The 26,971-nt window shown below is 45.9% G+C and overlaps 1 protein-coding gene across 1 annotated transcript; it reads left to right on the forward strand.

Annotated features, from left to right (window-relative positions):
• The first annotated feature begins 1,294 nt into the window (after positions 1-1,294).
• Positions 1,295-26,971, forward strand: DIRAS2 (DIRAS family GTPase 2). The gene is made up of 2 exons (XM_084796667.1): positions 1,295-1,760; positions 22,974-26,971. Exon 2 carries the CDS (start codon positions 23,010-23,012, stop codon positions 23,607-23,609), a length of 600 nt encoding a protein of 199 aa, XP_084652793.1. The 5' UTR covers positions 1,295-1,760; positions 22,974-23,009; the 3' UTR covers positions 23,610-26,971.

Here is a 26,971-nt window from a genome sequence, read left to right on the forward strand (position 1 = left end):
CAGATGGAATTAAAGTAGGGCTATATTTGTGAAGGCCACACTCAGTGGCTTGTTACAAGTGGTCTACTATTTTCATCTTTTAATGACCATAGCTTCAAGGACAGAATCAGGCTAAACTCAGAAACACAGATATTTTTTTAACTACAAATGGTAAAAAAAAAAAAATAAAAAATACTGTAAGTAAGATTAAAAAGCCAAAACATGCTTTCTGCAAATAGCAGAGCAGAGATTACTTTGGAAATCAACTTCAAAGGACAATGCCATCTGAAATGATGGGACCCCAGAAACCTGCCGAAACAGAATAGTGACTTTCCATATTATTGCTTATAGAGTCTATAAGCTAAGACAAATTTAGAGCTGTAAATCCAAACAAAGTAAAGGTGAAAAAAAACTCACAAAACTTTCCTTCAGCTATAGAGTGCAAATGTGATGTGGGTCAATGTTCTTATCCAACATTTACAAACTACTAGTGCAGTACTCTGTCTGTGTCTGTCTGTCTGTCTGTCTGTTTCAGGTAATTTATTGGTTTTTTAAAATCAATCCTTCTTTGACAAAATTATTTATCAATGTAAGAAAGCAACCATTCTTTGAAATGCACATGAAAACTGCTAAGCAGGAAGGCTATGGTGGTTTTGTCAGAGTCTTCTTGTTACAGTGCGTTAATTCATGACGCATGGCTGGCTATGGTCAGGACGTTTCTCGGTACCTCTCAGTGACAGATTGTCATGTCATTTAGCATATGTGATTAGTGTCATCAACGTGACAGGATCTAGGCTCACCTGGAGATGGGCCTCTGGGGTCTGAGTGGAGAAATTATCTTGACTGCTTAGCTGATGTATAAAGACCTATCGTCACTGTGGGCCAGAGCATTCCCTGGGCAGGGCACCCGGGACTATACACATGATCTGGGCAGCAGAATGCCCCCACTCCCTTCTGTGTCCTGATTACCGATGTGATGTGATCAGCGGCATCGGGCTTTTACTGCCTTGGCTTCCCTACCATGGCCTGTGAGCCAGAACAAACCCATTTTTCCTTAGGTTGTTTTTGTCACAGCTACAAGAACAGACACTAAGTCACTGTCCGGAGACAAAGTATGTTTTTTTGTGTGGTAAGTAGTGATTAACTACACTAGAGCAGGTGCACAATTTTAAACACAAGAAGCCAGTGTCCTTTCAACGAAATGAGTTTTGATTCATTTAATTTTCAGAAAACTCCAGTCTCTTGCCATCTATTCCAGAAGTTTTCGGTAGAGGGCAGCCGAAGGCTCTTGGCGAAAATCAGGCGCCATTGGAGCCTCAGTGGCCACCACCGCAGCGACCGTACCTCTCCAGAGCCAGAGCTTAAGGAGGGCGGAGCCGGAGGCAAGGAGGCCAGAGGCTGAGAGCACCGCGTGGGAGGACTACGCAGGGCCAGGCGGGGGTGCGGGCGGTGCACAAAGGTGCAGGGCGCAGAGCTGGTGGTTGCAAGGCAGTGCAGAGCCGGCGTTGGTGCACAAGGCAGCGAGGGCGCAGAGTAGGGTGCAGAACACTGCACTGGGCGTTGCATTGGGCGTTGCACTAAGAGGTGCGGGGCTCTGGGCATTGAACTGGAGGTGCAGTACTCTGGGCGGTGCACAGGGGCGGTGCGGGGCGCAGGGCAGCTGACAGCGTCATCAGGCGGGAGCAGCGCGCGCTCCGCCTCAGCAGCCACCGCATCGCGCTGCGCGCAGCGGGTCCCGAGCTGCGCTTGGAGACTTGCGGTGCTGAGCCGGCTCTCCCCAGGTAAGCGACCACGGTTCTCGGCTGGAGCTCGCGGGTGCCCGGCGCTTTTGGCAAGAGTCGGGAGCCGGGTTACTCTCTATGGGGTGAAGATCAGTATGCATCCCAGAACTAGAAGAATGGGACCATCCAGCCTCATCCTGCATCTTTCTAGGGAGGGGAGGGTGAGCACGAAGCCGTAGCTCAGTTGGGAGAACCTTAGGCTGAACAGATAACACTGCTTTGAAAGAGCAAGATTACTGATCCCGTCCTAACAGGAGTTGCGGTTGGGAAAAATTCTTTGACTGCAGGTGTTGTCATGATTGCGGAAGTCGATTCCATAGATATAGGGAAAGTCTCGGAAAAAGGTACAGCGAGGGAAAGAAGCATTCAGAGGCCAGAAGAGATGGCCAGGGGATTCCACAAGCTCGGACCCCCCCTCCTCCGCCCCTCCCGCGCGCCTTTAGACTTAATGCTCTGGAAAGAGACCCACCTTAATGTCTCATTTCCCACCAGGCTTAGGATTTCTAAGAGACTCCCTGGAAGCTGGGAACCCAGATAAGGCTCTGCATCTCATCTTAGGTGTAAAAGAACGTGGGTTTCCATCAGAGGACAAAGACAGCTGGCTGCCTGTGGGCTGAACTTCTCCACCCTGTTTTGCGGTTTCGCGATCCAGTTCAGACTATTTGGGGTTGGGGGGTGGTGGCTTTGGAACCGGACGTCCCGCACCCCGGTTGTTCCGTGCCTTCAAAGGTGGAACACGGTGTAACTTGAATGGAGGAATTCCTCAACAGCTGAACTTGCTTAGGGCTTTATTTCACATCCTGGTCCTTGTTACCTTTAAATCGCCCCCACCCCCGTACATGCTCGTTTATCTAGCAGAAGTTTTGTGATTTTGCTTACAAAAGAAACCCATAAAACACTATTTTAAAGGAATATTTTCTAAGCAACAACAAAAACCTCAAGTATTTTACATCTCAAATCAGTCCAAATGTGCTCTTCCCTGCTGGCATTTGGATTCCAGGAGGTGGAGTGGGTGGGAGAGAAAAGAGGAGAATAAAATTAGAATAAATTTAACAAATTTGTATGGGAAGCATACTATTTTTTTTTATTGTTGTTGCCTGAAATTGCAAACTGTTCAGTTTTAGCTGTGCTAGCCCTTCATACTGGAGAGGGTCCTGAGCTCAAGAAGACACAACACCCCCACAGCCCTCAACCCCAATTTATCTGAGAAACATAAGATGGCACGGGAAAGCGGCACACTGGAGTGAGGACATTACATTTAGTGCTAGTGGTGTCCCCAGAGCGCAGGCAAGGAGTAGGGAGAGCCAGGGCGAGCATTGACAGTTTGTCGCCAGGTACAGGATCCCTGCTCCCTGCTCAGCTTGTGTCGGGAACCCATGTGTGGCACTTATAGAGAAATCTCTAGAAGCTTTTCTTATGAGTGCTTTAGTAGGGATGCTCCCGAGGCTGGGGGAACACATATAGAAAGGCAAGCTGGGCAAAGGGGGGAGACTCCAGCAGCTGGTTAGCAACCAGCCTTGTCAACAGAACCATTTCAGCCTGCGAAGGCCAGATGGGGACCTTGTTGCCAGCTTCACGTATGTGCTCCATTCTCCACAACACACATGATTCTATATTTCATTAGAAACAATTTAATCCTCGCAACAAATGGTAGACATCAGACAGAACCGTAGAAACCTCTGAAAAATAATGGGGCTTATAAAGAAAGAAATTATACCTCTTGTAGTCGACAATATATTGTTCATTCTTAACATCCAAGGGATTGTTGATATGTTAAAAATCAGTTGATGGCCTTAGATTTTAAAAATATCGTATGTTCTAGATGAATGCAGCATGTTTTTGTAGCAGAGAGTTTCTATTGGACACAGAGAGAATGTGGCTGCCCCTGGTGTGTGGAAAGCACTCATCACTGACTTTTCAGTACAGCTAACCAGTATCCTGGTTTCCCTCACAAGGCAGCTCCAACCTGACTGTTGATCATCCGTGCTTTTGGCAGGAGCACATTGGCCAGGGACAGATGTCTTTTCAGGGTTAGACTGTTTTCTATGCCATTAATTGATTTTGCTAATGATTTATTCCCCCAGGGAACAACTGATCTATCAAAAATGAAAACGATGGTTTTCATATTGTCAAAATTGCTAATATTCTCTCTCTCTCTCTCTCTCTCTCTCCCTCTGTGTGTGTGTAAGCATGCACACATGCAAGTACATGTCGGTGCATTGCACACATGTGCATATGCATCTGCATTAATTAGTGTGGTGAGCAGAAATCATTGCCAAGGGTCTTCTTTGGTGGCATTCTTAATCTGCAGCTCTCTGACTTGATTAAGTTGCTGGCCTATGAGCTCCAGGGACCCTCCTGAGTCGGCTGCCTCAGATTACAGACACGAGCTGCTGTGCCTAGCTTTTTAATGCAGGTGTCATGTATATGAACTCAGGTTTTCTTCCCCCCCTCCCCCTTCAGCTCTGGTGCCCCTTTAAAAGTGAAATTTACTAATGCCTGCACACTTATTTAGGCAAGAGCATAATATTATCTAATTGTTTTCAAATAATGGTTTAGTTTTTCATTAGTTGGATGGCAAGTGTCTCTTCCTTGATCTGGTGAGAAGTTTTTGAAGAGATGGGGGCAGATGGTCTCTATCTTTTCTTTGCTGTTGCTTCTCACAAGTTCTGAAAAGAGATTTCTCACCGTTCTCTCCTTGGGGCGGCAAGTGCTGTCCTATAAATCAGTGCTGCCCAGCTGACACGGAATGGGTGTACTACATGCATAATTTGAATTGTGCTATTAGTCACATCAGATGAGAAAAGGAGCAGGTGAAATCAATTATAGCATTTTTAAATTTACTCTTTCACAAAGTAAAAATAACCACTTAAAGTTGTAGTCAGTATAAAACACCAATATATTTTCCCCTTCTTTTCCTTCCCCTGTGCTAAATCTTAGGCCCACAAGGCATTTCAGTACAGATCAGGTACCCCATGTGGCCAGTGGCTATTAAAAGCTAAATGGGGTCCGTGAAATGGCTTAGTGGGTAAGGGTGCTGGCCATCAAGACTGTTGACCGAGGTCAAGCCTGGGACTCACATGGTGGAAGGACAGAGCTGATTCTTGCATGTTCTCTTCTGGCCTCCAAGAACGTGTGTCTTCACCTTCACACACTCTCCTATGCACGCAAATAAAGAAATGAAATGTAATTAAAATATAAAATAATAATAAAAGTTGAAGTATCAGGGCCCATTGCCGATTTAAGATCATTACAAATAAATAAACAGAGTCATAATGGTATCATATCACCTCAGGCCTGGCTCTTCCTTCTTTGCAGAAATCTGAGCCTCTTTATTTCTCTCTTTCTGTGTGTGTGTGTGTGTGTGTGTGTGTGTGTGTGTGTGTGTGTGTGTGCGCACATGCAAGTATGTGAATATGTGTGTGTCTGTGTGTACAGATGCATGTGGTTACATGTGTATGTGGAGGCCAGAGGGCCATGCCAGGAGCTCTTGTTTTGCAGGCAAATGTCTCTCGCTGAGCCTGCAGCTCATTGACTGACTAGACTAGCTGGCCACCAAGCCGCCCGGCCCGACCTGTCTCCACTTCTGCAGCCCCGGGGCTGCAAATGTGCTCCATGTTCTGGCTTGTTTGATGAGTGCCGGGCATCAGATTCAGGTCCTGTTTGCACAGCAGCCCGGCACAGACTAGGCTGTCTGCCCTGTCCCTCTTACTTACATACTGTTCTGCCAGTAAATGAGGAGGACCAGCTCACATGATTGCCATGAGTTCGTGAGAATTAGCTGTCTGCATCCAATCTTCCCAGAGACTAGAGGTCTGTTGTTTCAGAAGGCAGTGGCAGGAGCTAACTTCGGTCCCAGGAGGTATTGCCTTGGATTTGTCTTTGTCAAGTTGCACATTTAAGTTTCCTTACTGAAAAAAGAAAAAGAAAAAGAAAAAAAAAAAACCCACCAGCAAAGTCATTGCTAAGCTCATGGACATCGGGCAGGCAGTGTGCCGCATGGCTAGGTATTGTTGTCTCTGATCTTTGGGTGCTCTCTGTCACCGGTATGAATGTTATCGGCGTTTAAATCTGCTTATTTTTCCGCCACTAGATAAGGTTCGTGTGAAATGTCACTCTCTACACTTGACTGGTGCAACCTGCCTGTCGCTTGAAGCCGAGTCGTGAGTGACTTGAGTGGGACGGGTGGCTCTGCATGCAGGTCACTCAGGGCTGGAGAGGCGTCTGCTCACGGCTAGGATTCACCATGGGGGACTTTGAAAGAGAGCAGCATTTTGTGTCCAAGAACTTCAGGCAAAGAATTTCCAAGGCTAGTTAATGCCTGGAGAGGGATTATTTTTCTTAGAAAATGAGAAAACTCAGGAACTTTCCATCTGGGCTTTTATGCAGCCACACATTCACATACCCACATATCTGCACACCCACACACCCACCTATCTGTACACTCACACACCCACACACCCACATATCTGTACACCCACACACCCACACATCCACATATCTGCACACCCACACACCCACACATCCAAACATCCACACACCCGCATACCCAAACACCCATGTACCTTCACATCCACACGTCCAAATACCCACCCCACACCTCCACAAACCCTTGCGTCCATTTTTCCACACTTGGATTTCCAGGTATTTGCATGTGCGTTTGATGCTGGGATTGAACTCAGGGCCTCTAAAAGCTTTGAAACTTTTGAGTTTGGGACCCCTGCCCCTGCATTCAGGGGAAAGCCAGGCAGAATCCACTCAGCTTTCTATAGCATCCAACCTTTGAGCATGGTCCAGCTCAAGACTGGGCCTCCATAATAAGCATGGATTCACCTTCCCAGTGTGACCACCTAGCCTCAGCCGCCTTAAGTGCACACACCTGAGGTCAGTAGGTTCCCTTATTGTATCCTCACCTAAGAAGTGGTTCTGTAGGACTTAAAGAGAGGTATCGATAAGGACTCTCCATTGCTCAATGGCTTGGCATCTGGGTACTTTGTTTTGACCTTTGACCCTCTCTCAAAAGACCACTTTGGACTACACTGGCGGATGACAGATGCTAGAGAGCAGAAGAAGGGGAGATGGGTGGAGTTGACCAATGGGTACCGTATTTTCTGGTGTATAAAACAATTGGGCATATAAGATGTCTCCCACCTTTTCTAGTTAAAATATAGAGTTTGGCTTATACTCGCTGTACAAGACTACCTCTCTTCCAACGTACACCCTGTGCAGCAGACTCAGGCATGTGCCTATTTGCAGGCAGGGCACAGACTGCCAGGTGCTTTATTAAATGACAGCAGACAGCCAGTGCCAGCCTACACTGCCCCTTTAAGGCACAGCCCTCCTAGTTGAATGGGCTGTTCTGGTGGAGAGCCAATCCACTTTCACATTCTCCTCCTTGAATTACAGGAAGATGTGTATGGCTTGCTCCTCCCTGCTTCTTACTCCCCATACAGAGCTGAGAATCAGCCATGGCACCTCCCACTATAGGCACCGGACATATGAAGTAAGGGGAAGCAAACGACCCCTGACTTTGGCACGGACTTTTTTTTTGGGGGGGGGGGTAAAATGTCATCTTAATGCCGGAAAATACAGTACTTGTTTACTGATAGGAGCAAGGTGCTCTGGTGTGCAGTGGCTCAACAGCAAGCTCAGATAACAATAGTGAACTTTGCATTTCAATAAGCAAGGAGAACTGACATGCAGGGTCCTCACCCTAAGACAGTGTCTGAGGAAGAAGACATGCTTAGCCTAATTTACACAATATATACAAGTATCAGCATGCAACATGCTGATGCAGCATGCATCACTGATATGTATGTGTGTTTGTGACTGCTATTTTTATATAAAATTAAAATAAATTTAGTTACAATTTTAAAAGGATGAGCTAGGGAGAGAGCTTAGCCAGTCAGAAGCTTGTATCACAGGCATGAGGGTCTTTTGAGCCCCAGAATGCAAGTAAAAAAAAATGCAGTGTGCTGGCATGAGCTGAAGGGATGGGACAGATGGATGCCCGGGACTCACTGAACAGCCATTCTAGTCCAATGGGTGGGTGCCAGGCCGTTGGGATACCTTGTGTCGAAGGAGCTGATGGCATTTCTGAGGGCGATGCTTGTCTGCTTCCATGTGCACGCACGTGCGACTGTGCACATATGAACTCACATGTACACCCCCCACATGCATGCACTTAGAGTTTATTTAAAACAGTGAATGGAGCCCCACATGACCGCAGTAGTGAGGTCTGGGTGAGTGCTCGCGAGCAAAGAGGAGTGTGGAATTACTGGAAGGTGGAAATGGCTGGGTGACCTAGTTTTTAAAAGCTCCTAAATTACCCACACTATCATGTCGACCAAGCAAGGGGTTTTGTGTTTTGATTTAGAATAGGAAGAGACTAGGGGAGTCGCCTCCCTAGTCTATTCCTTTGAATATTGGTCTGAATCTCTCCATATACAGGGGCAGTAATTTCGGTAATTTTGAGGGGGAGGGGGAGAAATGAATCGGGTTGTTGGAACAAATATTTAAACACAATGCAAAGGTAAATACGGGAGAGAATGCAGAATAATCTCAGAACAGGGAGGACTTTTCTAAACTGAGATACTTAAAAAAAAAAAAAAGATTTGTTAAGTTGGAGTCATACAAGTTCTGCACAAATAATAACAGCAACGTCAAAGAATAGGAATTTGTGGCCTATTTCTGTTGAGTTTGGTTTCTTAATTGGGTGGCTTAGACATCAGAATCCCTTGAGGGGTTTGCTAGGCTCACAGCTCTAAGACTTTAACGTATAGTTCAGTGACAAAGTCCTTGGCTGACACTCAAGAGGCTCTGGGTTTAATTCTCACAACTGCAGAAGAAAAACAAACAGAAAGACAGACAGACAAAACAACCACAACCACAACCACAACCACAACAACAAATCTCCAAGCTGCTGATTCAGCAGGTCTGAATCAAGATCAGGAGGCTGGTGACCCTGCTTGGCCGTGAGGAGTCTAAGAGGAACTCATCATGTAGACCAGGCTGGCCTCGAACTCCCAAGAGACCAACCTCAAAACACAAAAGGTAATTCAGCATTCTCCTTGTGTACTAGAAGATATCTAAATGGAGAGCAAGGGTAGACAGCAATCCAGAGATACAGGCCAGGGGCTTCTAAGACATGAAGAGATACTCAGTATCTCAGGGTCAGAAGCAGATATTTTCTTTCGTTTTTCTATGTAGCCTTTGGCTGTCCTGCACTCACTCTGTAGACCAGGCTGGTCTTGAACTCACAGAGACCCACCTGCCTCTGCCTCCCTGCTGGGATTAAAAGCGTGCGCCACCACACCTGGCTTACATATTCTCAACTATCACAGAAGTACAAAGAGTTCAACAACATACAGTAGCAGGCAAACTTGAAGAATCAGCTCTGTACCCAAGGATCTTTGCCCACAGCCAGCTGATTAATCCGCCCTCCTCAGTTTGCTCCTTAGAAGCAGAGTGTAGATTCATTCATGCCCCAAACACACTGTTTGTACACACTTCCTGTGGGCTGGTAATTCTCATCCCTTGGGGGCCCAGCAGCAGCAGTGAATGGAGCAGATAGAAAGCCCATACATAGCTTTTATAAAGCAGAGGTACAATCAGGCTGCAAAACAGGGAAGCTGTGCAGGAAGCCAGGAAGACCTGTGCACCCCAGACACGAGAAAGAGGAGGCCACAGGACACCAGGCTTGACCCTGGGATATAAAATGAGGCAGCCTGGCCAGAGACAATCTCACTGAGAAGGCATTATTTGAGCGCAATCCTATAGGAGACCAGATGTGAGCTGTATGGAATTCTGAAGAAAGAGCAATCTTGGTAGAGGGACCAGCCAGTAGGAAGGTCCTGAGGCAGAAGCATGCTTGGTATGTCAAGGGACAGTGGAGACCTCTGTGGCTGTGGCTGGGAAGAAGTGAGCTAGGTGCATAATGGCAGAAAACAGGTGTGTGTGTGTGTGTGTGTGTGTGTGTGTGTGTGTGTGTGTGTATGAGGGGATACGGGAAAATGAGGAAGGTTCCAGGGTGCTTGTCCTGAGTAACTGGAAGGATGCCGTTGAAGGTAGCCAAGATGAGGATTCTGCAAAGGACTCATGTGTGGCTGTGTGGGGAGGTCAGCTTTGCTGAGGAAACAGATGGGATGCTCCTGGAGGCGTCAAGGGAGGCATCCATGTGTCTGCAGGCTAAGGGGAAGGTCCTGGCTGGAGGTTGTGAGGCCTGTAGTTGATGGCTTGGGAGTGATGCTTAAGTCAGCGAAGACATACGGCCTCTGCTGTGACTGAGCCGCTGTGGTCATAGTGTCTTTTCTCAGCAGTAGAAGTCCTAACTCAGACAGCCAGCAAAATCGCAGGCAAGGAGAGACAGGTCCCGCGAGAAGAATACACGTCACAAAACACTGAGTTATTGAAAGAGCCTCACTCCAGTGAGTATGAAATAGATGAGCCTGAGATACATGTAAACATCCGGGCTTTGGTCCAGGTGGCTTCGATCACTGCTGCTCCTGGCATTTGGTTAGTTCCCTTTCTCTCCCTTCCTGTAGGGAACAGAGAAGGAGCTCTCGGCAACTCAGCATACGCTCTGGTGTGATACTTGACATTTTCCCCCAGCAGGAAAACAAACATTTTCCCAAATGGTTTGTGGCTTTGGCCTATTACTAGTAAAATTTTGAACTTCAGCAGTTTTTATATTGGCATGTATAATGATGTGCTTCACCATGACATATTTGTGCATGTAAATAATGTATCTTCTTATGTTCGGTCTCCATTTCCCCTTACTAATCTCTTGCTCGCTTGCTCCCCCTATTAAATTTTATTAGGGACTTTAAAACTTAATTTTAACTTATTGTCTGTGTGTGCCACAGGGAGGTGTGGAGGTCAGCGGTTCTACTGTATGAGTCTTCAGTCGTGTTAGCAAGTGCCTTTACTTGCTGAACCACTTGCTGGGCCTTTTAAGTTTGTTTGCTTTAACAAAATATTGGAAAGGTTTATTTGTGACTGCATGGACCCCCCTTTGCCTGTGCTTACAAACTTGAAGATATGTGGGGACATTATGCTATTCAAGTTGATTGAGAGAGGCAGGGGAGAAATGCAGGTTCATAGGTGCCCATGCAGGGGCTTTATAATTGTATTTTTTGTTGTTGTTGTTATTGATTTTTTTGAGACAGACTCATAGAACCCAGACTGGTTTTGAACTCCTGAACCTCCTGCCTTCATCTCCTCAGGTACCAAGATTACAGATGTGAGCTACCACATTCTTCCTGTAACCACATTTAAACAATTAAAAAGACGGGAGTGAGTAAGATGGCTCAGCGCATAAAGGCGCTTGCTGCCAAGTCTGATGACCTAAGTCCTCTCACAGGGTAAAGGAGAGAACCAACTCCCAAAAGTTGTGTTTTGACCCCACATGTACACCACAGAACTCTCCCTCAATATCCACAGAAAATACATACATACATACATACATACATACATACATACATACATACATACATACATAAAAAGACAGAGGTGGCATTGATTTAAATAATAGATGTATAAAAAATAAGGATGGAGCATTATCATTTTAATGTGTGATCAATATCAGAATTGTGTGAGAGCTGTCTGATCAAAAGCACTCAAATTCAGCACGGTCTGCGTTGATAAAACCCAGACGGGTTCCCAGTAGCTGGCGGGCAGAGTGTTTAAGGCACGAGCTGGCTTGGCTGTAAGGGCTGTGAGCAGTAGTCACAGCTTCTCGACGTCATTAACACAATATAGAATTAGAGCCAGGAGACAGGTGCGCATTTTCATTGGTCTTCTGGAGAAGTGAGATTGGGGAAGCGGCTGTCAGGCCAGATTAGATCTCTACTGTTTGCACTGTGTAGTACAGAGGACAGAAGACTTGGCTAATGTCAACATTTTTACTGACATTTCTTGCTAAAAGATTAGGAAAAACTTTGCACATATCACCTAATATATTTTTGTTGTGGGGAAATCTGCCACATTTGCAAAGGCACAGTTTGATGGCATTAGCAGAGTCATGTTGTTGTACAGTGCCACCACATAGATCCTATACAAACCTTGTTTCCAGAGCATTCCATCCTGCTGGGACAAAATTCCGTACTCATTCAACAACCCCCTGTTAACCCTGCACCCCTGTTCTGTGCTCTGTCTCTATGGTCTGTAACATAACCTTCGTTTCCTCACGGACTAGATCACAGGCCCTGTTGATGTGTTCTTCATGTTGGTGTGGATGCAGGCTCATGAGCGTGCGCATGTACTGAAGACACCATCTACCTCATGTTTTGACACAGGGTCTCCCACTAGCTTGAACTATCCAATCAGGCTAGGCTGGCTAGTCAACAACCCCCACCTTTCTCCTTAGCTCCACCTCCCCAGTGCTGTGGTAAGCTATCACACCTGGGCTTTTACAAAGTGTGTTTTGGGAGTTGAACCACTGAGCCATCTCCTCAGCCCCAGTATCTTGTGGCAGTTAACTTACTTACTCACATCATCCTCTAGATTGGTATGCGATGTTGGATTTTTTTTCCCTCCCCAGGCTGAATGATGTTCTTCCTCCTGTATGTACTGCATTTATTTGCCCCTTCATTTGCTAGCGGGATTTGAAAGGCATCCACCTCTCAGCTGCTGTGAATAACGGCGGCTGCCAGTATTTGAGGACCAGTGATTGGCTGGTGGCCTGCGTTCTGGGAAGTGGAGTTACTGGGTCCCATAGGAATTCTATATTAAATTTTCTCCAAAGAAGCATCACCATGTTTTACCCCTACCACCATAACGAAAGTGTTTCTGTTTTTCTACATCATGGCCATCATGTGTTATTATCTTTTTAAAAAATGATGTGTATATATGTATGTCTGTATGTGCATGTGAGTACTGGTGTCCATGGGACTGGGGGAATGCTGTTAAGGCTCTTGGGAACTATTTAACTTGGGTGCAGGGAACTGAACTCATGTTCTTTGGAAGAACAGCAAACACTCTTAACTGCTGAGCCCTTTTTAGACCTCACTTATCATCATCATCATCATCATCATCATCTCCATCACCATCAAAAACAGTTATTTTTTGAGTGAGTGTAAAGCAGTCAGTCCTTCAGTGGGGTTTGGGTTTCTGTATGTAATGACTGGTGTTAGACCCTCTTCACCTGCTTTAGAGAAATGTCTGTAGAGATTCCTTTGTGGTGCTTCTGCTTGCTCATCTTTTGCTTGCTCAGTTGCAGATATTATTTCCGTATTGAGGGTGTTGGATCTTTCTGAGATTGGATGATGGCCCCTTTTCTCCCGATTCTCTCTTAACTTTCTCAATAATATTCCTTGTTGGGCAAAGGTTGAATGAAATCTAGCTTACCTTACACGGGATGGCAAGGAGTCTTAAGTGCTTCAAAACAGTCTCAAAAAAGGAGAATAAACTTGGAGGACCCAGACCTCCATTCACAAATTTACCTGTTACAGAATTCAAAACAATGTGGCACCAGCAAATGCAGAGACCTGGGGGCCAGTGGGGTAGCAGTGAAAATCCAGAAACAAAGGCTCATGTTTACAGTTGATTAGTAATTACAGTGCGTGTGTGTGTGTGTGTGTGTGTGTGTGTGTGTGTGTGTGTGTCTATACATGAGTATGTACACATACCCTTGGAGTCTAGAAGAGACCATATCTGCCCAACATGAGTTCTGGTAACTGAACTTGGGTCTTCTGGAAGAGCAACCAGCACTCTTAACTACTGAGCCACTTCCCTGGCCCCCATAGTAAGGGCCCTACACTATCAGTTGGAAAAGTTGGGGACAAATGATAGCAGAATGAATAATGGTGGGGGAATAGGACATAAGAAAAATAGTGAAGCCTGAAGCACAGTTTGTATATTGTCTGAGAATGATCTCATGTTGGATCAGCCATCCGAACTAAAGCCATAGAACTCTTAGAAGACACATGGGGAGGAGTCTCCATGACCTTGCATATGGTGATGAATTCTCAGATATGGAACCAAAAATGAGCTACAGAATAGCAAACAATTCTAAAATTCCCTTTCAATCACTTAACCAACTTGGTTAAATTTTATTTGGCTAGCACAGGAATGGGCCTGACCTTGATGCATGGGCAGCCTTGTGCTCTCTTCTCTGACAGTGAGTGAGGCCCTCGGGTCAGCATCACTCTGTGCGTCACTGCCTTGTTCCAGATGTGCAGAGGCCTGTGCCCCAGAAGCTGTGTCCTTTAGTTTTCCTTCCCCCAGAGGTCAGCATGCTGCACTGAACATTGATAGCTGGTCCTTTGACAATGCGACAATATTATTATTTATATAGTTTTCTTGGTTCACTGCTCTTACCAACATGAAAGCAAAGAAACCAACCAACCAACCAAGAGCCTACAAATGCAGCAGAACCTGCTAATCTTGATAATGTCCTAGGAGCTTCTGATGTCCTGCTTGCTCCAAATGAAAGCATCTTAGGAGCTTGGGGCAAGCTTAAGTTGTGAGCTTATGTGCCTCACAAAAGCAGTTGACCCCACTCCTGTTCCTAATGTCCCCACCCTCTCTCTGCTGGTTCCATTCTTACACTGTGCACCATGTGAAGAGCACCCGACACCCTTCTGCCTGCCCTGCCTCTTCCACACTTGTCATAACATTTCCAAACAGGCGTCTCCATCCCACACAAAACAACCAAAAGGGGCTGGCACTTTGGAGAAAGACAAGGCTGGCATGGTTGACTCGTTGATGGCTGAGAGAACATTTCCCACCATTACATAAATGTGTTGAATGTTATAGTCAGCTAGAAAGGTACCAGGAACATGAAACAACCTATTATTTATATCAAGAGTCTATAAAATATATAAAAGTATACCCGGGGGGTTGGGTGGGTGTGGTGGCCCACCTTTCTAAAATTACCTCCTAATAATCCCAGCAACTGGAAGGCTGAGGCGGGGAGACCATGAGTGTAAGTGTAGCCTGGACTCCGCAAGGTTCTCTCCGTCCATATTATAGTCTAAAAAACTATGGCTTAGCCAGAAAAATTGTAGATGTATTTTTGAATTTCTCGTGCAACACCCCTTTTTCCATATTGTAATGCCAGTTATAGGCTCCGTTCATCTGCCTTCTGTGAATAGTTCAGGTGTGTTCTCCCATGTCAACTTTATGGATACACTTAAAAGGAATGCCTTGGGATGCCTTTATCCCTGGTGCTCAGGAGGCAGAGGCAAGCAGAGATCTGTGTGTTTGAAGCCAGCCTGGTCTACATGATGTGTTCCAGGCCAGCCAAGGCTGCGTAGTGAGGCCCTGCCTGGAACAACAAAGCAAGAAAGGGATTGATGGTTTGGTGTGTTATCATGAGAGGCAAGTAGCATGGGAGAGCAAGGTGGCCACCTCTCAGGGGTGTTGTCTGTGGCCTGCAGGAGACACGGCAACCTCTGAGCTTAGATGTGGGTCTTGTCTGCTGGGGAAAAAACTAAGTTATTGGGCATTCTAAATGGCCCATAAAAAGCTGAATTTCTCTTCTCTTTCATTTATTTCCAATTTCAACTCCTGACCCTTGATATTTTTGTGTCCCAGAAAACACCCCTCCCGAGCATCCCAGAATCCTAGGGTACTCAGGTCTCTGTTCTAAAATGGAGAGTGTTTGCCTGGGACCTCCACATACCTTCCTATAGGCTTTAAACTGTACACCCAATATAATGTCAACTACAGATAAATGAATGTTATATTATATTGTGTAAGGAAGACTAATGAATGAATAAGCATACTATACATATTAAATATAGAGACTCTTTTTTCCTGACGTCTTTGATCTGAGGTTGGTTGAATCTAGCGATGTAGACGCTATGGAGGCCTGCTATGTAATCTTGACAGACAAGAATCACTCTGGGGGGGGGGGGCATCCATCAGGTGAGAGGACTTGACTGCAAACATTCGAATACCATCTGTATTGGCCAAGTTTTTGTTACTATAATGAAGTGCATAAAGCAGGTTACTTTGTGTTAGCCCATGGGTCTGAGGTACATGACAGAGAGGTAGTGCAGGACACAGTGTAAATGCACATGTGACATGGTTTCTGTGCTTTCTATAATGCTACCAGATCCAGTTATGGAGTGCAACCCTGATTTTTACAGAACCAATTTCCCAATTTCCCATCTGTAAACGCTAGATGATAAGTTTTTGCCCTCTCACTTCCTCACCACTAGGATTAAAACCTGAGGGACGCTGAAGTCACACTGAGCCCCAGCACCGTCGAAAACAATGTACCAGTCGTGTTTAAACCCCAGACATGCAGTGTATTCAAGGGAGCAGACAAATTGTTTAAAAAAAAACTGGGAGTTGAGAACAATTTAGGGGAAAAATCCAAATAATTCCAAATGCTGCAAGCAGCAAATTAATCCTCAGTCAGCAAAGTGTAATGGGAACAGGTGTCCTTTCCTGCGCAGATGGTCCGTCCTGTTGTCGACTCCTGCGTGAAATCCTGCCCATGGTGTCTATTGACAGGGGCTGGATAGCACCCAAAGACAAAGAATGGAACACTGGTTTCAAAGTTTAGAACAAATGGCAAATAACTCTAGAGAATTTAAATACTGGGATCTATCTAACTCTGTCTGTCTGTCTGTCTGTCTGTCATCAATCTATCTTCTGTTTGTCTGATCTATCTATCATCCCTCCCTCCCTCCCTCTCTCAGGCCTTTTCCTTGAATAAAGACACCCTTGCCCCATGCATACTAGATTCTAGAGGCTCCTGGATCCTTCCAGATTGCTTATCTAACACCGAATCTGTGCACAGTATTTCCCACTCCTCAGAGCCCTACATGACTCTGCACTCTTCTTTCCTTAGTTGCTACATTTCTTTAAGAGAGCTCTACGCTCCTGTCTGGTCTGAGCTATCTCCCGTACTCACTGCTCCCCGCACTCTTCCCGACATGACTTTTTCATCCTCCGACTTCCTCTGCCATTCTCTTCCACCACGGCACCTCTCGAGTGAGGCTCACTTTGTCTTCGTTGGACTCCCAGCTTTCCAAACCCAAATCCCCACAATCTCCCTTTCACAGCACAGCTAGCCTTCAACCCGAGCGTCAGACAACAGTTCCTTCTGGAATCCCTAGATTTTTGTCAATCATTTTAAAACTAAAGATTTAAATTCTACGCTAATCTTAAGTGAATAAAAAATGCTATCGAGAACGATCTAGATAAGCACCTTATATAATGGCACAGTCTTAACGCCAGTTTCACCCCTCCCTCCCATGTCAACATGTTCCACTTCCCCATCCCCAGCAGGCAACTGTCAAGTTCAATCAGCCTGTGGTCTGCGTGTTCTCTCTAGCTCTTTTTGCTTACTGTAGGAATCTATTTACTCTGCATGTGGCTTCTCTCAGCAGGCTCTTCTATTGTGAGTGTTAAGGTCGGGCCCCATTATCTGCCTATTAGGAACACAATCTAACCTGTTGTGCTTCACTTGTTATTTTCACGAAGGGCTCATTTCCGTTTCTCCGTGTCTAGGAGCCAGTTTTAGAGCCAGCAGACAAGGGCTGCCTCTACCAGTGTCTTTTTTAAGTAACAACTTTACAGAGGTATAATTTATCCAGTTAAAATGTATCATTCAGTGGTTCTGGTGCATTTCCGGGACTGGTTTCATCACCATGGTCAATGGTAGAGGTTTTCCATTGCTGTAAAGAGAACTCATACCTGGTCAATCACCTCTTCTCTCTCACTGTCTCCTCAGCTCGTCCCAGTGTAATCACAGATGCCCTTTCTGTCTCAGATGTCTGGCACTACAGCAAAACCCGAGATACTCAACTTAGAAAGGGAAAAAACTTTGGTTTGGCTCCCAAGCTTCAAGGCTTCTTTTCAATGGCTGCCTGGTAACCACCTGCTCTGAGTCTGGGTGAAACTTCACAGTGGGAATGTGTGATGAAGCCTGAGAGAAGAGGGAACAGACCACAGTCCCTCAGTGTCCTCTGAGAACAGAGCCTCAGTAACCCCCAGACTTTTCACTAGAGCCCATTTCTTAATGGTCCTATAGCCTTTAAGACATGCCTCTTGGGAAGATGTGCATGAGCCTGACAGAAGCTTTGGCTTCATGTTTGTGCCTGAGTTTCCTCTGCTGAGCACAAGCTGGGCAGTGCAGGAGCAAGTACCCTTGTCTGCCTCCCATGCCGAGGGAGGTGGAAATCAGTTTCTACCCTTATCACCATCCACACTGAGGTTTTTACGATGTACCCTTTGTCTAAGGAGTTTTCCCTTTATTCCTGGTGTGTGTGTGTGTGTGTGTGTGTGTGTGTGTGTGTGTGTGTGTGTATACTGTAAGCTCATTGCTTACTGTGACACATTCATAGCGGTAATCCTTGATAGGAGTCAGGCCTCTCCTTCAACCATGTAGCTTCCAGGGATTGAATGACTGAAATCAAGTCATCAGGTGTAACAGTAGGCGCCTTTACCTGCTAAGCCATCTTGCTGGCCCCTCTTATGCTATTTACTTGTCAAGTATGAAGTAACTTGCTTTCTTGGTATAAACGCCACTTGGTTATGTCATACAATCTATTTATATATCAAGGGTTTCATGTGCCTAGTATTTGGTTGAGAATTTTCTGACGATCATCATAAGATACTGGTATATTGTTTTCTCGTGGCATCTGTCTGATTTTTGTAGCAATGTAATATAATACTAGTCTCAAGAAAGAGCAAGGGATAGTATTTCTTCTATAGCTTTTTTTGGTAAGAGTTTATGAAGAATTGATACTGTTTGGTCTTTGTGGGCTTGTGGAACCCACTGGTAAAACTGTCTAGACCTGGGGCTTTGCTTGTAGGTAGCTTCTGGCTACTGATTTAATACCTTATGGTTTTTTACCCTTGAAGGAGAGGTCTGACCTCTCCTTCCTAAGGGAAAACTCCTTAGACAAAGGGTACATCGCAAAAACCTCAGTGTGGATGGTGATAAGGGTAGTCAGTTTTTCCAATTTGAGCTTATTTGCTCTATATTATCTGCCTTTTTGGCACTTGAGGGCCCAGAAGCCCTTCATCTATTTCATACTCCTTTTATTTTGGAAGGGCCAGTCATTTTTGCCTCCCATTTTATTTCTGAGTTTAGCAGTTCTGGTATCCCGACCTCTTTCTGTTGCTATCGTATTAGCTAAAGATAGATTAATTATTGGTATTTTAAATGAACCAACTTTGAGGGTTTTTTGGATTCTTTATTTTTTATCCACCTCCACTCTAAGTCTGTGCCCCACCCTACCCCATCCCCACTTCTACCTTGCTAGAATTCACACAGTTCCTCACACCAACTCCCAGATGCCAAACACATTTCCTGTTTTTCTTGCATTTTCTCCTTTCCATATGGCTGTGCCATGGGACCAACAAGCCTTTCATCTATTTGCCATCTGGCAAAGCCCAGTCCTCCATGGGCTGTTCCTTGGGCTCCAGGCAGAGTCATATGCCCCAGTGGATCCTCCTGCCTTTTTCTGTAATCGTGCAACAGCATGTTCTGTGTGGGCCACACTGAATTCACCCTTGTGCCTTTCAGTCCTAGACAGCTCTGGCCTCCTTTTGGGTAAACCGGGTTTGTATGGGTATAAAGTAGATAAGCGATTCTGAGCTGGAAGAGCAGTGTTTACAGCTCAGGTTGGAAACCGTTACATTTAAAGCTGGAGCTGGGCTTATGGTCTCAGCCTCCTCGTCCATCAAACTGTACATCAAACTTCTCCCCCTTTAAGTACCCGACTCCTGCTCCTCTTCCGGGCTCTCGCTTCTGCACTGCAGGAAAGAAATGGCTCTTCAGAGCCCACCCTTCGCTCGGCTCCTTCAGACTCTCTCTTTCATCAAGTACATGTCTGTAATTTACTGACAAATTGTGGAGTTCTCTATTTCTTTCTGAGTTCCAGGAGATAAACAATACCCTGCCTCAAGTTCTTGCAGACACAGCAGCTTCCTGTACTGTCACCAACCTGGACTCTAGCCAGAGAACAGCAGATATTTCTTTAGACAGATAAACACTGGTAGCCATGGATACTAGAGTATTTAGCATTGCTCCTGGGGCCAGTTGAATTATGGAGACTGCACAACATAAGGGCCCGGGTGCTAGCAAATTCTTCAAACTCCTGGACCAAGAATTCTTTTGGTAACGCTAAGGTTCAGATCTAATGACTTGTTGTTACCTTAGAGCTGGGTCCTTCCATTCAATCCAGAGCTGAACAGTTACAACACGATCCAAGAGTGAGTGAGGACAAGGCCCTCCCAGCAGTGAGGACCTCCCACGCTAAGGCAGGGAAGGGACATTTCAAGTCACATTCCAGATGACGTTTTGTTTTTAAATCTGAATTGCAGGACAATTTGTCATAATGCTGCATGCCTAGATTGGTCTTAATTATCTCATAAGCACCTAATAGACTTAATCAAACTCCTGAGCAGACTTCCATTAATTAATGGCCTGGCATCTTCCTGTTCTATTTTAGCATTGATGTTTAGTCAGTTGTTTAGTAAGTTCCATGAAAGCTGACAGCTTAACTGAATCAGTTGTTTGGTGTGTTCCAGCATGTTCCAGAACACTGAAAACTTAGCTGAGTCGATGTATAAGCAGCTATTCAGGATATACTCAGAAGAGGTCCACTGGGAGCCTGGGGTCTGATGTTCCCTGGCACAAACCCATTTCCTGCCTATATTATTTTCAGTTGATTTTTTTTTTTTTACTGGACTCTGAGAATAATTTTGGTCAGCAATGCTTGCTATTGCTCCATAGTTGCTCAAAAACTAAGAAAGTGAACAGTGAGCATGCTGTTTGCCTGCACAAAACAGTAGACTCCATGCTTCACGTAGCTAACGTCAATTTTAGTTTTAAAAATGTGGGCATGGTTTAGTTTTCTACACTTTTGTGGGAGGTGTGTCTTTCTTCTTCTAAGAACGTATGGAGGAAAGGTATTTGATGGTTTGTAAATGAAGAACATACTTTTAAAATACTTTATTTTTGACTATGTACTTTTGAGTGTGTGTGTGTGTGTGTGTGTGTGTGTGTGTGTGTGTGTGTGTGTGCTCGCGAGCGTGCGCGTGCATGCACGTGTAGTTGTAGAAGCTCATGGAGTCAGGAAGAGGCAATCAGATACTCTGGAGTTGGAGTCACAGGCCGTTGTGAGCTGCCAGATGTGGGTGCTGAGAGCAGAGTTTGGGTCCTCTGCAAGAGCAGAATGTGCTTTTAATTACTGAGCCATTTCTCTAGCCCCAAAGAAAGAACATTTGCACGTCTTTCATCCTAGTGGGTAATACTTGCGAGAGAGGGAAACATCACTGGAGTCACTCTTAGTAACGGTTACCACACCCCTCATTATCACTGTACACATAATCCAGCTTCTTATGGATTTTAAAACATAAGCATACACTAGTTTTACAGTCAATGACTAACTCATTCACGGTTCTTAGTTCACATTTAAATCTCTCTACCCAGAAGACACAGTCCATGCTATAAGTTGGCTGATACCTGATAAGACAACATGGCCAGGCCTTCCTTGTGACAACCTGAGAATGGTCATGATGTCCCTCCATGGTATATGATGTTGAGGGACATAGAATTCCTGGCCCCTTGTTTACAATATGGTCATGATTCCATAATTTAATGGCACCAACTTCTCTAAGGGGTAGAGGACTTCCTAGGTGGATAGAAACACGCATAATATTTAACACCACACACTGAGAGCTTCCCTTTTGCCTTTTCAATCCTCCTAGAGTAAGAAAAGTAGGAAAGAAAGCAGACCAGGTGCGTGTGTATGTGTGTGCATGTGCACGTGTGTGTGCATGTGTGTGATGTATACATTGTGTACTTATTTGTGCACATGTGTATTAGAGTGTACATGAGCATATGTGTACATATTCATGATGGGTAGATTTTGACATTGTACACTTCCTCTTTCACTCTAATCAATTACTTATACTTTTAATTTATTATTTGAGAACTTGATACACGTATATGATGTATAACAATCATGTATCCCCCAACCGCAGATCCTCTGAATCCTGCCCCCTCCCTGTTTCCAACTTTATGTCCTCCCTTTCCCTCAGTCTGTGGAGTTCAACTTGTGCTGTATACATACACACGAGTGTGGGGCCATCAACCGGAGTATGGCCAACGTCTCCAAATTTCTTTTCTTTCCTTCTCCATCTCTCTCTCTCTCTCTCTCTCTCTCTCTCTCTCTCTCTCTCTCTCTCTTCCTTTCTTCCTTCCTTTGACAGTATCTTGCTGAACCTGGAGCTCACCCATTGGGCTGGGCTAGCTCGTCAGTGACCTTCATACATCCCCGCTTGTCCTCACTACCACCCCTCCCACTGCTGGCCTTCCAGGATGTGTCACTATGCCTGGCTTTTGCGTGGGGCTAGGCATCTGAGTTCAGGTGCCCATGCTTGAGCAGAAAGTCCTTGCACAACAAGCCATCTCCCCATTGTGACCACACCTTCCCCCCGGGGCCATAAGTGTGCAATAGTACAGGTGAAGCGGTGAGGACTTTGTACACTGAGGCGTTTGGCATGGGTGGCAGTTCCTCATGTTCCACAGTCTGCCTTCATTCTGTCTGTCTTAGGGTGGCTCTTTATCTTCTTCCTGGGCAAAAGGCCTATGTGTTAGCAAACATGCTCAGAGTCGAGGCTAATAGGGAAGAATGGACTGACTCTGTTTAGCTACAAAGTGCATCTCCTCCATACCCAGATCTAGCCAATGGACAGGACATTCTCCACAGTTGAGTGGAGAGTGGGGACTGACTTTCACACGTACTCTGGTGCCCATATTTGACCACGTCCCCTGGATGGGGAGGCCTGGTGGCACTCAGAGGAAGGATAGCAGGCTACCAAGAAGAGACTTGATACCCTATGAGCATATACAGGGGGAGGAGGTTCCCCCATAGTCACAGCCATAGGGGAGGGGAGTAAGGGGAAAATGGGAGGGAGGGAGGGAGGAATGGGAAGATAGAAGGGATGGGATAACAATTGAGATGTAATATGAATGAATCAATAAAATGTATTTAAAAAAAAAAAACAAAAACAAAAAAAACAAAGTGCATCTCCTGCCATAAGGGAAACTGAGGAGTAGTCAGGGCCCCGGGCTTTGCCTTGTGGGAGGAGCTAGGTAGAATCTGGAATGGGGTTTAAGTGGGGCTAGTGAACACACACTTAATCACCTAATTTTTCCATTTTTTTTTGCAAAAATAAGACAAAACCCCAGCTTTTGGGGGTTTTCAAATTAACTCTCTCAATGTCTGCTTTGTTTGCTAGGCACCTCCTGGTCAGTAGCTGGACTTCTGAAGCAACATGCCGGAACAGAGCAATGACTACAGGGTGGCTGTGTTTGGGGCAGGTGGTGTTGGCAAGAGCTCCCTCGTTTTGAGGTTTGTGAAAGGGACCTTCAGGGAGAGCTACATCCCAACGGTGGAAGACACCTACCGGCAGGTGATCAGCTGTGACAAGAGCATATGCACGTTGCAGATCACCGACACTACCGGGAGCCACCAGTTCCCTGCCATGCAGCGGTTGTCCATCTCCAAAGGCCATGCCTTCATCCTGGTCTACTCCATCACCAGCCGACAGTCCCTAGAGGAACTCAAACCCATCTACGAGCAGATCTGTGAGATCAAGGGGGATGTGGAGAGCATCCCCATCATGCTGGTGGGGAACAAGTGTGATGAGAGCCCCAACCGTGAGGTGCAGAGCGGTGAGGCAGAGGCCTTAGCACGCACGTGGAAGTGCGCCTTCATGGAGACGTCGGCCAAGCTCAACCACAACGTCAAGGAACTCTTTCAGGAGCTCCTCAACCTGGAGAAGCGCAGGACCGTGAGCCTCCAGATCGATGGCAAGAAGAGCAAGCAGCAGAAGAGGAAGGAGAAGCTGAAGGGCAAGTGTGTGGTCATGTGAGAGGCCCTCCTTACAGAAGGAGCTGCTGCTGCCACCCTTAGGGTTCCTCTACCCCTCCCCCTTTGAACCCCATCGTTGTCAGGGCAGCATGTCTGATGCCCGTGTGTTAAACATTGCATTTGGCTGCAACACACCCTGCAATGTCCTCCAGAGGCGTTCCATACACCCCACCAGCCCACCCCTCAGGAGTTTCAGAATCTGCGATGCTCTCAGCATCCCAGAGAGCTGAGGCCAGTCCTGAGAGGGCTTCGGCCACTTGAAGGCGAGGGGACTCAGAGCCGTGGACACAGGAGGGTCTGAGAGTACTGGGTTAAGCATGTGCGCATGACAACTGGTTAGCCCATAGCTACGGGTACCATCCCACATCAGGCAATGTAGTTCAGATGCCACTAACATCTCTAGGGGGGAGAAGCAGACAGTTGAAGGAGGCGAGAAACTAGTGGGTCCAACATGGGCCTGGGGACCTCAGTGGTTCCAGTTAACGCATTTTTAGTGGGATTGGAGAGAAAACACTATAGCCCCCTCCAAGTGATGCTCATGCTATTCCTACTGACACACCCTGAGGGCTGCTCTCATCTCCTCAAAGCCTTCCTAGCAAGTACTGTGTCAGCCTGTTAAGAGTATATACACTTCACATGCAATGCCAAGGCCACTTGTGGCATGATGCTGTGTCAGCACTTTTTTAGTTTTTTGGTGTTTTTTTTTTTTTTTTCCGAGTCAGGACATTGTGACATCATGCCAACATCGCAATAATGTTGTGTGTGTGTGTGTGTGTGTGTGTGTGCGTGTGTGCGTGTGTGCGTGTGTGCGTGTGTGCGTGTGTGTGTGTGTGTGTGTGTGTGTGTGTGTGTGTGTGTGTGTGTGTGTATGATACTTTGAAGGTTCAAGAAACGTGAACTTTCTTTCATTTGACCTTCGAGGGTTGCCACTTCTTCCAGCCCTCAGATTTTAAAATAAAAACAAATAAAGTGGGCATTTTTTAGACTTTCTCTTTCCCCTCCTCCAAGATGGTTTTCTTGTCTTAAATAATTCCATGTGTACCCAGCTGGGAAACAGCCAACCAAGAGCATCTAATAACCAGAAGCACATCCATTTTTCTAAATGACACGAGCATGTAGATGCTACGAGTTGCACCTTAATGAAATACTTTGAAACAGATGCTGTTCACTGTGTTTTTAATGATTTACCTATTTGGAAGTAGATTGCTAGAGAATGCATTTAATTAATAGTAAATTTTCTCATTGTCCCTTGCTTAATGTCCTTAAGAGTTCCTCAGTGCAGCGTGTGCACCCCAGAAGCAATTCTCTCCTAAGGACTGTGTGTGCACTCTAAATTCTTCTGAACAAATCATAGTTAGTGCTTTAAGGATCAGCCACTACGGTGGCTGCATATCAGCTGGTCTCTCTTTTCTGGGCACAGTGCCCTTGACTTAGTCTAATTTGCCTGCTATCCTGGAGTCGGCTTGGGTTTTGATTCTTGAAAATTCTTACTTTCACGGCCAAACCCACGCTGGCCTTGGATGCTGGCTTGACTATTGTCTCAGCCATCTTACCATTGACCAGCCAGTCAGCAGGTAGAGGAAGCTGCAGCACTGGGAGAGCCTATAGTTGTCTCATGACTACTGGGCAGAGGTCCCAATGTTGGGGTATTGTGCTAGGCCTCCTGCCCCACCAACGCCTCCAAAGAACACTGTGTTCAGACACCCTAGTTTCCTTCAGACTTCTATAACTCAGTCCCCTTGTCTGGTCTGGCCCTCTCTGCCCTGTCAATAATAATTCACCCTGGAGATATGCTGAGAACCAGGGCGGTCCCTCAGCAAGTCATGCAGCTCAGTGATCTTACCATCTCCTTGGACTTCTAGAACAAAAGCCTTGGTGTTACCTGGGCAAGCAGCCACACTGAGAAGTGAGGAAGCCCAGGAGCCAGCCAAGGTGCTCAGCGTACCTGTGCCCGTTCCTGACCCCTCAGAGCCTTTGCTGTCGGCTCCTTTTGTTCCCAAAGGCCATTCATTCTCTATCACAGTAAGATTGAGTTGTGGAGTTTTCTGGAATGTCTTTAATTTGCCGTTCCATTAATATCTATTTCTGTTCTCGGAGAAAATGTATCACCTTGTCATTTAGGTGCAGGAATAGTGAAGGAAAGACGTGAGTCTGTGGCTGATATTATCTACATTATCATATGTATGATATAAATTTGTGGTGGTCCCTTCACAGCTAGCCAGATTCTGTCTAACCCAACAACAACAACCAGGCTTTAGACCTGAGTGTTTCCACAAGCTTTCCTGCTCCCAGCGACTGCACGTCAGGGTTCTCTCAGCCCTTTACGTCAGTTTGCATATCTCTTAGTATTTCTGTCTCCGTCGACGCAGGAATCTTGCAATTATTCCACTCCCAGCCTTTGTTCCTTTCTGTTCTGCCTGTGAGTTTAGAGGGTGAGGCTGGGGAAGCCTCCCTCCCCTGGCTTCATCCTGACACTCCTTTCTATGGCTTGAGCTGAGCCCTGGATAGCTGTCTCAACACCACTCCCCTCTGACTCAGGGGCCGAGTGCACAGCAGTGCTGGGCCAGTGGCTTCCAGCTTTGCTTTGGTCCCATCCCAAGTCACGAAGCTGAGATCCTTGGTAACGTTATCTATTGCACACGGGACTGGAAGCTTCTGACCCAGCCCTAGCTCATTATAAAACTTGAAATATTGCTTTTAAGATGGCACTCTGGGGTTAAGCATGGGACGCCATGAGCTCCCCAGTCCCCACCTGGTCCCCTCTCCATTCAGTGACAAGCCATGGCCATGCATCCAATGCATCAAGTCCAACACAAGAGCAATATCCAGTTGTCCACTACATCTGAAATTATATATATTATGTAATTTATCTTCCTGCACTTTTGAAGTATAAAGTAGTAAATTGTACATATCTATCTCTATATATCCATAAGCTAGTATATCTGTTTCATTATTTGTAATATTTGAGAACTGCTCATTCTTTGTAGAACAAAAATAATGTATTAAATATTTTAAAATTTGCGCTGTGATATTCCCTCCCTGCCCCAAGTTTGTAAAGTATTGCTCCTACATAAGCTGTCTAGAAATACCGAAAGCCGAAGGGGCACTTGGAACTCCTACAAGCCACATCCTGGGATTCGGTAGCACACAAAGACCTTGTGTCAATGAAATATGTGCAGAAGAGTGACCATTGGCACGTTCCGGCACATGCTTCCATGCCAGGCACTTGGTGTTCTGGTTCAGTTCTTGGTTATGTCTGACATACTCTACAGTTATGGAGATCACCTCACACAAGGTTCTAGCTGGAGCAATGGCCCCGATCCATAGAACCAATTACAATAAAGCTCAGTTACGACACCCTGA

The sequence above is a fragment of the Acomys minous genome (assembly GCF_964271855.1).
Source record: "Acomys minous genome assembly, chromosome: 9".
Lineage (NCBI taxonomy): Eukaryota > Metazoa > Chordata > Mammalia > Rodentia > Muridae > Acomys > Acomys minous.